At 35.6% G+C, this 11,934-nt stretch overlaps 2 protein-coding genes across 4 annotated transcripts; one reads left to right on the plus strand and one right to left on the minus strand.

Annotated features, from left to right (window-relative positions):
• The first annotated feature begins 1,039 nt into the window (after nucleotides 1-1,039).
• Nucleotides 1,040-6,336, plus strand: LOC18107075 (uncharacterized). Its single transcript, XM_024589468.2, has 9 exons — nucleotides 1,040-1,629; nucleotides 1,715-1,807; nucleotides 2,679-2,783; nucleotides 3,209-3,361; nucleotides 3,927-4,025; nucleotides 4,122-4,250; nucleotides 4,626-4,805; nucleotides 5,146-5,262; nucleotides 5,951-6,336. The coding sequence occupies exons 1-9, from the start codon at nucleotides 1,243-1,245 to the stop codon at nucleotides 6,113-6,115; spliced, it is 1,428 nt and encodes a 475-aa protein (XP_024445236.1). The 5' UTR covers nucleotides 1,040-1,242; the 3' UTR covers nucleotides 6,116-6,336.
• A 518-nt stretch (nucleotides 6,337-6,854) lies between these two features.
• LOC18107076 (O-fucosyltransferase 1) lies at nucleotides 6,855-11,427 on the minus strand. Of its 3 annotated transcripts, none has more exons than XM_024589421.2 (10): nucleotides 11,201-11,427; nucleotides 10,955-11,111; nucleotides 10,776-10,854; nucleotides 10,609-10,679; nucleotides 10,172-10,260; nucleotides 9,578-9,701; nucleotides 9,170-9,453; nucleotides 8,266-8,395; nucleotides 7,430-8,144; nucleotides 6,855-7,229 (listed from the first exon to the last, which is right to left on the minus strand). In XM_024589421.2, exons 1-9 carry the CDS (start codon nucleotides 11,206-11,208, stop codon nucleotides 7,527-7,529), a joined length of 1,560 nt encoding a protein of 519 aa, XP_024445189.2. In that variant the 5' UTR covers nucleotides 11,209-11,427; the 3' UTR covers nucleotides 6,855-7,229; nucleotides 7,430-7,526. The 3 variants fall into 3 exon arrangements, with proteins under 3 accessions (XP_024445189.2, XP_006373066.2, XP_024445190.2); XM_006373004.3 differs by having other exon boundaries at nucleotides 10,955-11,108; nucleotides 11,201-11,426; XM_024589422.2 differs by lacking the exon at nucleotides 6,855-7,229 and having other exon boundaries at nucleotides 7,320-8,144.
• Nucleotides 11,428-11,934: the final 507 nt, after the last annotated feature.

An 11,934-nucleotide genomic window follows, 5' to 3' on the forward strand; every position in this document is an offset into this window, starting at 1 on the left:
ATTTCAAGCTTTCATTACTTATTGGGACCTTACTACGTTTGGTCTGATGTTTATGTGGGGGTTTACCCCCTGAGTCCTGCTTTTTTATTTCTTTTAAACACCTTTTCGTTTCTTGAGCATCTTTGTTTTACCAATAAAAAAATTTGTTGTCGCAAGCGGCGCGGGCCTACAAATCTAGTAACATCTAGTATTTCACAGTTGTGACATAAAATGCAATAATTTGTTTATTTAAAAAAAAATACACAATTGAACAAAATATTTAACTTTTTTTTTTTAGATATTTGGGTTTGACATGTGTTAACCCATATTTGATTATTATTTTTATTTAAAAAGCCTGAAACTACGTCATTTTAAGCCTTTTTATTAAAAAAACACAAATATAATTTTTTCAAGCAATATTGAGACTTTAAACAACCACCATCAAGCTCCTCTTATCTCATGGAACCCATGAAACAAAAAAAAACCCATTTTGATGGTTAAAAATGACTTGAACGATGACTTTCTCTCTCATTGCTGGAATCCGGTGTCTCCTCTCTCTAACCAGGAATTGAAAAATAATACAAATAAGCTTTTGCATCAAAATTGTTTTTTTTTTAAATAAAAGAACCTAAATGTATAATTTTTGTTATTTTTAAAGTTTGAGGACCTAAGTGTTTTTTTAATAAAATCTTTGGCATGCCACCCATGTTTGATGTCCTTTTATTTTGGTCCTTCTTTTTCCAATTCCAACCTTGCCTAAGAAATTAAAAACAATTGAATTTCAATTAGAATTAAATCACCCAAAAAAAAAAAAAACTTTGAACACAAAATGAATTATTAAAACAATACACAGTGTGCCATAGTGTTTTATATAAATATAATATAATGATCTAAATCAAAATTGATTCCATTGTCTTCTCTTAGAAAACTATAAATCAGACCCCAGCTTATATTAGGGCAAGGCTTTTTCCAAAAAAGTTCCATAACTGAATTGTGAAATCCATTATAGATTGGGGTCTGATTTGTAGTTATTTATCCCTTCATTTTATCAACCTAAAGAAAAAATAGCATGAAGCTAACTGGTCTTGTCCGATGGCTCCTTCACGAGTCTTCCCCTAAGCCCTCTGTCACTCAAGAACCACCCGTTTCACCCTCTTCCTTCCTTCCTCCCTTCCTTCCTCGAATGGAAAAGAAGAAACTACAATCGATCTAAAGATTAAAAATTAAAGAAAACTCTAAAAAAACTCCCCCTTTGGAATAAAAATGGTGAAGAAAAAGGTACCAGATTGGCTCAACAGCTCTCTCTGGTCCTCCTCCTCCACCACCACCACCACCTCGTTCTCCTACTCCGACACCAATCACTTCGACCACCACTCATCCACCTCCGCCTCACCTCCAATCGATCCACCGCTACCTCCTGCCGCCACCAGAGACGAACAACAGCATCCGCCTCGTCATCATCATAATTATCATCCGCGAAAACCTGACATTAAAGAAGATAAGCACTCAAAAAGCAGCATCGTTAACGACAACATCAGTAATAATAATAGTAATAATTCTATTAGTAATAATAAAATAGATAATCGAAAAGCTGATAATACTGAGAGCTCTGCGGAGGATATTTCAAATCAGGCTCTTCTTTTGACCGAGGTTAGTTCAAGTTTTTCTTCCTTCCTCCCCTCCCCTTTAAAATTTTTGAGTTTCTATTTAAAGCTGCGTTGTTTTGCTGATGTAGTTATCAAGGAAGGTGATAAATATGGGGGAATTAAGGAGGATAGCTTCTCAAGGGATACCTGATGGTGTTGGTATTCGTTCCACGGTTTGGAAGGTAATTTAAATTAAATAAAAAAAATTTGGTTGTTGAGAGAATTGAAAGAAATTAGAGATTTTTCGTTTTCAAGAAAACTGGATTTTAATTCTCTTCGAGTAGTTATGAGATAAATGTAGTGTCTTGAGTAATGGGTCAATCTTGAAATTTTGGTATTTCAAGCTTATGATTAGTTGGGTTTGTAAATTTAGAAATGTAGAGATTTTGGGTCTCCTGGATTTCATTCTTAGTGATCCAGTTTTCGCTGATCCGAGACTGATGGGCATCATCCGCTACTTCTCATGATGGTGGGGAAAAATTCCTGGCCGGAATTCACTGCTCGAAAGCAGAGAATAGATTAGACTAGCTGATCGCTTTCTTTAGGTTGAGTTGACAGCTTCGCTAGAGATTCTTTTTTTTGACTTCTGGCATCACCGAAAGGGTCGAAACCACATTCGTAGGCCGACAATTTTTCTGGATAGGTCGAACTAGGGGAAGCAAATAGAAAAGGAAGACCGAGTAAGATCAAAGAAACTAGCAGACTGTTCGAACTTTCTCTCTGCTTGAGTCAAAAGGCTCGAGATAGGTTCGAAGCAAAAGATCTAGGTCATTCATTGGAATGAAGCAAAGCGGGTCTTCCCTACCAAAAAAAAGGGTCTGGCGAAGGGCACAGAGTGACAAATCACTTAGGAGTCCTTGAAAGCGTTGATCTACTGAACTGACATCTACTTGTCCCCAATGCATCATCAGAAGTGGAAGTGATTTTTTTATGCTGAGGGGCTGTTGAAGTAACATACTCTCGTTCCTCTTGTTGAATGGAGCGAGTGTCTTGCATGTTGATTTGGGTTAATGGGCTAAGTCTGAATTTAAGCTTACTGATTGTGTATGGCAGCTCTTGTTGGGGTATTTACCACCTGATCGTTCGCTTTGGTCGTCTGAATTGGCTAAGAAGAGATCTCAGTACAAGCGATTTAAAGAAGAGCTTTTGATGAATCCTGTAAGTCAAATAGCAGAAATTTTAATGCCTTATTTGGTCAATCATTTATTGGGGAAATAAAACGATCATAAAGGTTATAAAACATACTGTGGTGTGTTTGTTATCCAATCTGTTGCTGGTTTTTTATTCATGTTTTTTTATGGTGTTAGCATTCTTATATAATGGATTTTTGGAAAGTTCTCACAACTTTGACAGCATTGGAAATTGTTAACATTGTGAAGAGGTTGCAAAAATAAGTTAAATTCCATCCTAGATGTATGTTTTCATGAATTGATCTAGATTAACTTAGGTTGTTATAAGTAAGATTGTGAGCTAATGGACCGGTGAAGTCTTTTTTCAGAGTAAGGATGTGCTGCTGCCTTCAGTTTAATGTTCTAATTCTTGTCAAAGGTTCTGGTATTCTGAATTTTTTTGTGGCTAGTTAGTCAGAAATAACAAGGAGGTTGGAGAAAATGATGGGTTTTGACAATGATGATGCAAAATCTGAAAGCCGTTATGTGCTCTCAAGATCAAAGATAACTCATGGGGAGCATCCTTTGAGCCTTGGGAAGAGCAGCATTTGGAATAAATTCTTTCAGGTATGGAACCAACTGCTTCATGGCACAAATGCTTTAGACATTGGATATTTTCTGTTCTATTGTGCCTTTATTGGATTAGTTATTGTAACTTTTCTCATGGATTAGCTGGTGCAGTTCTGTTAAAGAATCTGCATAAGTATGGAGCCTTTTTCAGGAACTTTGAGAAGGGAAAATGAAATAAGTGGAAGTATTGGGTTTGTACTCGAAAGGTCTTTGTTTTGAACTTTGAACAAAAAAAATGTTAAAACAAATACGAAAGTAAAGTAAATGATGCCTTGCCTGTTATTCTTTGAGATGTCCTGGGAATATGATTTAGTACCGTTCCACATCATGACAGCTAGTGTTCACATATAGAGAATGCCCCTTGTTGATATGGTTTGGTTTTGCAAGTATGAAGTGTGTGCGTATGACCTGATATGCATCAGGATAATAGCTCGTTGCCTATTTCCATGATATTTTTGTCTGCTTGAAGTGATATTTCAACACCATGTGCTTTTGCGAAACAATATACTAATATTTGCACCATATGTCTAACATATGCATCTCCAACCTTGGCATTTTGTAGGACTCAGAGATTATAGAGCAGATTGATCGAGATGTGAAACGCACTCACCCGGACATGCACTTCTTTTCTGGGGACTCATCATTTGCAAAATCCAATCAGGTGTGCTCTTGTTTTTTTTTTCTTTGCTTTTCTTCCTGATATTTGGTATTAACTTAAATGCAGTTGTGCCAACCTATTCATGCCTATAATGTTCAGGAGGCTTTGAGAAACATACTGATTGTATTTGCAAAGTTAAATCCGGGAATACGATATGTTCAAGGGATGAATGAAATTTTGGCACCTCTATTTTACGTATTCAAAAATGACCCTGATGAAGAAATGGAGGTAAGTGCGTGCCATTGCTTTCTTTTTTGTTAGAATAATATTTCATTATCCAATTCTATGTACACTTCAGTGGAAATGGTGAATGATAGAAAGTCTCCATGATTTAATACATGAAATGCCAGTGTTATTTGGAGATGCATAATATAATACATCAATAACACTTTCATCAATTCTATGTACACTTTCATCTCTATGCAGTGGCATAATCTTGATCCACCAATGAATTTTTAGAAGACAGTTGCATAGCAATAATTGTGGGAGCATGCATCTCATCCACTGTCATCATTGATCCTGTGATTTGGTGTTAATGTCTTGTTTCAATTATCCTTTTCGGGTTTCATTTTATTTATCATTTCTTTTATTTAAGTTATGCAGGCCTGTGCAGAAGCAGACACATTTTTCTGCTTTGTCGAGTTATTGAGTGGATTCCGGGATCATTTCTGTCAGCAACTTGACAACAGTGTTGTGGGAATTCGTTCAACTATTACAAGATTGTCGCATCTTTTGAAGGAGCATGATGAAGAACTTTGGCGTCATCTTGAGGTCACAACCAAAGTAAGACACTATCACAAAGTTACGTATTTATATTTCAGTTGCAATGTACCAAGGCATGGTTTGTCACATATGGATTTTGTATTCTACTAGAAATATGAAACAATAGTTTGATATATAAGAATGAAAACAAGTGACATGGGTTCCAGGCAGCCTTTTGAAATGGTAGAAGTTGGGTTTGTGCTTATAACTCGCATCAGGTTTCATAAATTTAAACATTAAGCAACATTTTTTTTTTACTATAGATTAGTTATGAGGCATTTCACTGCAGGCTCTATTTTTTGGACAAGTCATTCTTCTGAAATTTGCTTGCTTCTTTTTTCTTTTAAAAAATAAATAACAGGTCAACCCCCAGTTTTATTCATTTCGGTGGATTACTCTCCTCTTGACTCAGGAGTTCAATTTCGCAGATAGTATTCACATTTGGGACACACTTCTAAGTGACCCTGAGGGTCCTCAGGTAAAATTCATTTCCTCTCTATTCTTTTCTTTGAATGTGGTTTTTAATAAATAGAACAAGAATGCCACCTCCTAAGGACCAAATTGTAGGTTTGAAGGAGCAAGCTCTCTAGACCTCTATCTTCCCTTAGGGTTCCTCGTTATATCATAATCCAGTCGAGTACTTTGAGGAACATTTTTATATCCATAGCTGGAATAGCTCAGGGCCTTGTGTGGTACATTCAAATTGTGCTGAAATTGTTGTGGCGATGAAAGACTGAAAATGCTGTAGGATGGCATACTTCTAGAACAATGGTACCATTATGGTTCCGCCTTTTGGCTACAAGCCTAGACTCCAATATTGGACTACAATGATTCTAAAGACTATAAATGTTGAAGAGGTTTGTTATTACAAGACATAAGCGAGAGATGTGGAAATTCATCATTGATTGCAGAGCCTTGACTAAAACTATGGTGTGTCATGACCAGTTTATACGATGACGTCCGGCTGAGATGGTTAATTAGAAGCAGTGGTATTGCATATGTTAGATGTTGAATGTACGTTAGTGGAACAACTTGCTTGAATGTTTATTTTGACCAATTATGTAGTGGAACACAATGTGCATCATTTCCCCTGTCCCGTTACTTGGTCAAAATTTTGGGATTTGAACATTGTCAAATCCAACAAATTAACACTTTTACATTTGCAGGAAACTTTGCTTAGGGTATGTTGTGCAATGCTGATTCTCGTTCGGAGGCGTCTACTAGCTGGGGATTTCACTTCTATTCTCAAGCTACTTCAGAACTACCCCCCAACAAACATCAGTCATTTGCTCTATGTCGCAAACAAGTTGCGTGGTCAACCGTCACACTAATTATTTTTAGACACTTAATTTTTGCCCTTCCTCGTTTTTGTTTGAGAATTTAGTGATTGTAAATAAATGCTGGTTTAAGGTAACATGTAACTGATAAGGAGATGCTCCTTTGTCTCTTAGATTTGTCATGGTGGTGGTAGAGAGCTATGTTTCTGAATTCGGTTTTCTGTAGGTCAAGTATTCTTTCGATTAAATGCAGAAATGTCAGTTACAGGATGATAGAGATGCTGTCGTTTACAGGATGGTAAATATGTTGTTGGCTATCTGTATGCTGTTTATTGTTTTTACCGTGCTCATTAAGGAAACTGAAGAGCGTGTAACTGAGCATCCATTTTTCACCGTTTAGGCAAGCCTCAATATTTACCCATCACCCTTTTTTGTAGGCAAATAATCACATGAACAAAACCTTAGTAACGCTATAATGAGTGTATCTTTTATATATATATATATATATATATATATATTTATATAAAATATGCTTTTTGTAAGAGAGATTGCTTAGGATATGTTAAGCTTGAATTCACTACTGAACTGAGCATTCATTACCTTTTTGTTTACAAGAGCATGCATATTGAAGACTTGCCAAGCTTAGTCATGCTAAAAACTCATTGGAGGTATCAAATGAACTAATTACAAGAGCTAGAATGAAAAAACTTAAAAAAGATATTAAATTCGTGTAGATCAAAGGGTTGTCAGATCTGATTTCTAGTTTAGGAAGGAAACTAAATTAACAAGTATAAAAAAAAAAGAGATTATCTTGCATGGACTTGAAACTCTAGATCGTTTTTCACACAATAAATATGCAAATCCAAGGAAAACTTATTTCGCTATGGCTAGATCGCCCGTAATTACTCACAGCAAGAAAAATGTTGTACATTGAATCCGACGTCTTGCAGTGTAATAGCAAGTGTAAATGAATACAAGCTGCAAAAATCAATCAGATTCATGTACTTGACTAGTATATTTGTAGATAAGTGCCTTCTTCCTCCCTGTAATGAATCATTGTCATTTAAACCTGAGTAGCATGAACCTGCAGCATCCAATAGATTTTACATGGATTGGTATGCTGATCTCTGGGAAGAGTGGAGCCAAGAATCAGCTATCATCTGATATCCTGAGATCATGAAATATAGGATGAAAGGGGAGACATCTATATACAAGATAATAAGAATGAAAAACTCAAATGAAACGAATCAGCGCCCTCTTTTCTCATGCAAGAAGTAATCTCATAGATAGAAGATATGAGATGAAGCACAACAATTAATTGCGACACTTCGAGTAACAGATAGATAATAATCCAAGATATAAAATTACCTGAAAGACTCAATATAGTTGCTGGACCCGTAGCTCCAATTTGTAGTACAGTACTGGGGAAAGAGTAAATAACTACTAAAAATATACAAGACAACTCCTATCTTTCTGCCAAGGATACTGTTGAATCTGATCGGTTGTGTTGTTCCATGTCGATGTTTTCAGTCACTAATTGGCTGTGCAAATTTTGCATGACATTCTCTGATGGGCATTTATGAGCAGGATTCTGTGTTTCCATTTGACAAAAACATTCCGGCCAAGAATTTGTATAAAATGACTCGGGTGAGATCCGTTTGTGGGGGCCACCAAAGTTTGTTTTGAGCATAACATGCCTAACAGCTTCTTCAAAACCAGCTGTCCTTCCGTTCTCTCGAGCAATAAAAACTGGGGCAAGGCCTTTCCTGTCAGGTCTAATATTTGTTCGAAAGCCATAATACAGACGGTGACCCAGGAGATTGTTGGCAAAGTTGCTTGGTCCATCATAAGTTGGCATAAATATGTCAGCAAGAAGACAAACCATGTAATCCACAGCAGATCCTATCAATCCCTGAGAGTTCGTAGCCAGCTCCTCACTGGCATCAACAGAACTGTGATTCTCAAGGCGAGGGAATAGGGCCCTAAATGGTGTCATAAACCGCTCTCCACCAAACAGTTCGCCAGCTGCTAGGTATATCCTGGTGGAATTGTTGAACCCCATAGCACGTAAGATAAGACCAACCTACAGCAAGTAAGAGGCATCACAATAGTATTAATTCTTCATATGTGGTAGTAAGTTCAATGCTGGTAGAGTTGATAACCAACTGACAGACAAATGCATGGACATTCAAACAAAAGATCACCTCTTCTGGAGTTAGTGGACATTTTCCAATGGCCCTTCTTTCTTTATAAATGAGTGTTTTATCAGCAAAATTTTCCTTCCGATACTTTTTCAATATTTTTTGTTCTGCAGGGGTAAATATGTCAAAGCACCTGCACATCATTCATATCCAGGGTAATCAGAATTCAGAATGACATCATTATGTTTTTCATATTTGGAATGTCTTCCAATTAATTCTATGAATCCCAACCCAAAGCAGACAGTTAAAGTCTTAAAAATGTGAAAAGGAAAGATCTTTAAGATATACAAAAGTAGAGTTTCCATGTAGATGAACACAGAACTATATCTAAATCAGTAGAATGGCTCACGAAAGGTATAAAACTCTACAAACACCATGGGGGTAGATGCTGGTTGATCAAAACCATGACTGGGTTGTAAGAATAGTTCATGAAGAAAGATTAGAATCGCCACATAAAAATCCACAGGCACAGACTAAACAAATATGTCAACGCAAGAAACACCAAAAAGCCCACTTCGATGGAAAACAATCACAAATTGAAAGGAAAACTACAGAAGGTCCTTTCTATTAGCAGTTACAGAATTCCAGGAAAATTGTCAGGTATCTGCACACTTCAATTTTTTCATCCATGTATCCAAGTTCAGTTATCTGGTAAGCAGAAAAAATCATCTTCAGAGTGCACTCCACAATTCACTAAAAATACAGCACATGCATGTCTAGATGCACTTGTTTACTAGGAGAAAATAATACTAATGCCCCTATAAATCTTCCCTATAACTGCTAAGAGAAAATACTCTTTAAATTACAGGATAGTGAAATTTGTGTATGTAGGCCAGTCCCTTCTAAAAATACATGCCAGCACTGATTATGTCAACAGCTACTGTAAAGTAAATAGCTAAGTGCTTACCCAGCAAATGACAGCATGTCCATCTCAAAACGGAGGTGTATTGCCATGAAGTGACCTTGTGAGCGTAGTTTATCAACTATTGACTCGCTTAACTTCATAATATGCGGTTTAAATCTTAGAGCATGATAGTTAACCCTGCACCTTAACCGTTGATACTCAGGGTTGTCAATTTCTTCAGCTAAACGATGTGAAAATGGACTTAGATAAATGGCTCCATGTTCCTTCATTTTCTTCAGAGCATCAGTTGTATACCAACTAATAGGAGCATCTCTAGGGGGGCGCAGCTGAGGCAAGGGAGAAAATTAAGGATGAAAAAAATGTTAATATTTTCAGGACCTTCCAATGACTTAAAATGGCCTAAGCACAAAATTTCACAGATGAAACGGAATGACATGTTACTACATTTACCTGAAAAGCTTTAATCTTCTTGGTTTTCCCATTTTTATGAATTTCTGGAATTCTTTCCACAATTTGTACATCAAATCTCAGTGACTGGATAAAATGCTCAACATCATAGAGGCCATGAAATCCACTGTACATGGTAAAGATAACATGTAACAATTCAATCACAATTCCGAAAATTATACACTCAACAACGTAATATGTCTCAAATAGTTGATAAATTGAATCAACATAAAAATCACTTTGTGAGTCCTGTTAAAAGGTATAAGAATGATGGCATTTTAGAAGAAGCTCAAGCCGCAGCATCTTAAATGTTCAACATCATAGAGGTCATTACTACAACACTACAAAGCAAGGAAGAAATGTCAACCCAAGTGCAGAGGACCATACAAATTACAAAGGAGATGCCAAAGTAGGGGGAAAAAAAGTAATCAAGATTAACTAGCGAAAAAATAACACTAACAGGTCCCTTCAATATTCTTTCTTTAATGATCACATTTAACAGATTCAACACAAAATGTTTCCAAAATGCTAGAAATAAGCAACAAATAGTTACCCAATATAAATGAATTCAAGAATGGATGCACTAAAAACACATACCTGTCATCATGCCAGAAGGAGTTTGCATCCAACTCAGGCAAAACAAGTGTAGCGTTCATGATTCTTGCAGCAAGAACAGCATTACAAATCTATATAACATCCAAGATAGTATATATTAATTCATTTAAAATAAATCCATTACACCAGGTATCACCATCATATAATACCTAACTTGGCTACATTCTACTCGTGTATATTTTTTAAAAATCTATCATAGTTATATATATACATAAAAACACACACTCTCTCCCTCTTGTAATCAAAGAAAATATATTTTCCTTCCATTTCCCAATACACTGAACAACCATGGAAGTAGAAGCTTACGCACCCAATTTACATTTTCAATAAAAATAAAATAAAAATGCTTGGAAGATATGTATGAAAATATAACATTACTACAAGAAGTTAAGAGAGCTATGCAAGAACGGATTACAAACCGCGCTTCTTTGCTGATTCAAACCGCCATTACAACGAACACGGAGATACCCATTAGTCTCCTTTGGAGGAGCTGCAGCCACAAAATAAAAGAGAAAAACATTTCTTCAACACAAACTCACATCATTACTATAGAAAATGGTATTTTGATAAAATGAAGAACACATACGTGGCCACTTAGATCGTGGAGCCGATGACGGCTTCCACCCACCCGAATTCGCACTTTTCCATAGCTCTTCTACATTTATCTGCTCCTCAAAAAAAAATCAAATACCAAAAAATAAATAAACATATTAAGCTCAGAATTAAGTATCCAAAATAAATAGAAAAATGATGTAAGGAAGGAACCTGAGATGATGCGGTGGATCCGTTAGTGTTAGGAGTAAATGGAGCGGAGAGTAAAGAAAGAGAGCAGATCAAGAGAAAAAGGACTGCAATCGATAGTTTGGCTAATAATCCTCCTCCTCCTCCTTGCTTCCCGTGCTGCCTTTGGTGCCCTAATCTTCTTGCATATTTAAATTCAGAATTAAGTTAAAATTAAAAAAAAAAAATTGATTGAGCGATTGAGGTCTGTTTGATGTGTATGTAATTTACCTCCTCATCGATTGGATTGAAAGGATAATTGCAGATCAGATGGTTTTTTTTTAATTATTTATAATTATTATAAGAGAAATGCGGAAGAAGAAAAAGGACGAAGTCCAGTGATGGCTTAAGAGAGCAGAGCAGATGTAGATTGTAGTGTTTCTTTGATTTACGTGTGAGCTTGGTTTGAATTTAAATCCTTTATTTACAAGTAATTTCTCAGTTAACCACTTTCCTTGTTCCAAAAGATCTAGTAATTTCCCGATGGAGGGACTGTTTTAAATATATATATATATATATATATATATATATATATATATATATATCTCATAATGCATCTCTTGGTTTTTTTTTTTTTTAGTAAAGAATGTTAAGAAGCTACATTTCAATCCAATCGAGCGTTGCAGGAAGAAAAATAGAAAAAAAAAAGAAAAAAGCTAATTTTTAAAAGATCAAATGCAAAAAAAAAAAAAAAAAACCATAGAGTAAACTCTTGACCAAAATTTAAAAGACTAGAATAACTTTATAGAAATAAAACTAAAAAAATATGAATAACAACTTCACAAATCTAAAGTGTTAAAAAATAAAATTGAAAAAAAATAATAAAAAAAAGGTTAATATCACCCAGGTTAACTTTTCAAACTTATGACTTGAATCATGAATCTAATGTAATCTAATAAAAAAAATCACAAATCTCAATTCTCAATCAATCTAAGGTTGGAGGATAAAATTGAAAAAAAAATATC

This window comes from Populus trichocarpa, chromosome 17 (genome assembly GCF_000002775.5).
Source record: "Populus trichocarpa isolate Nisqually-1 chromosome 17, P.trichocarpa_v4.1, whole genome shotgun sequence".
NCBI lineage: Eukaryota > Viridiplantae > Streptophyta > Magnoliopsida > Malpighiales > Salicaceae > Populus > Populus trichocarpa.

What these genes read in the sequence shown, in the direction of transcription:
- LOC18107075 (XM_024589468.2), top strand. Translation starts at nt 1,243, where the DNA reads ATGGTGAAGAAAAAGGTACCAGATTGGCTCAACAGCTCTCTCTGGTCC. An exon ending in AGGCTCTTCTTTTGACCGAG is followed by an intron (nt 1,630 to 1,714) that starts GTTAGTTCAAGT and finishes TTGCTGATGTAG; the next exon opens with TTATCAAGGAAGGTGATAAA. An exon ending in AAGAGCTTTTGATGAATCCT is followed by an intron (nt 2,784 to 3,208) that starts GTAAGTCAAATA and finishes GTGGCTAGTTAG; the next exon opens with TCAGAAATAACAAGGAGGTT.
- LOC18107076 (XM_024589421.2), bottom strand. An exon ending in TGAATCAGCAAAGAAGCGCG is followed by an intron (nt 10,261 to 10,608) that starts GTTTGTAATCCG and finishes GATGTTATATAG; the next exon opens with ATTTGTAATGCTGTTCTTGC. An exon ending in AGAAGATTAAAGCTTTTCAG is followed by an intron (nt 9,454 to 9,577) that starts GTAAATGTAGTA and finishes CCCTTGCCTCAG; the next exon opens with CTGCGCCCCCCTAGAGATGC.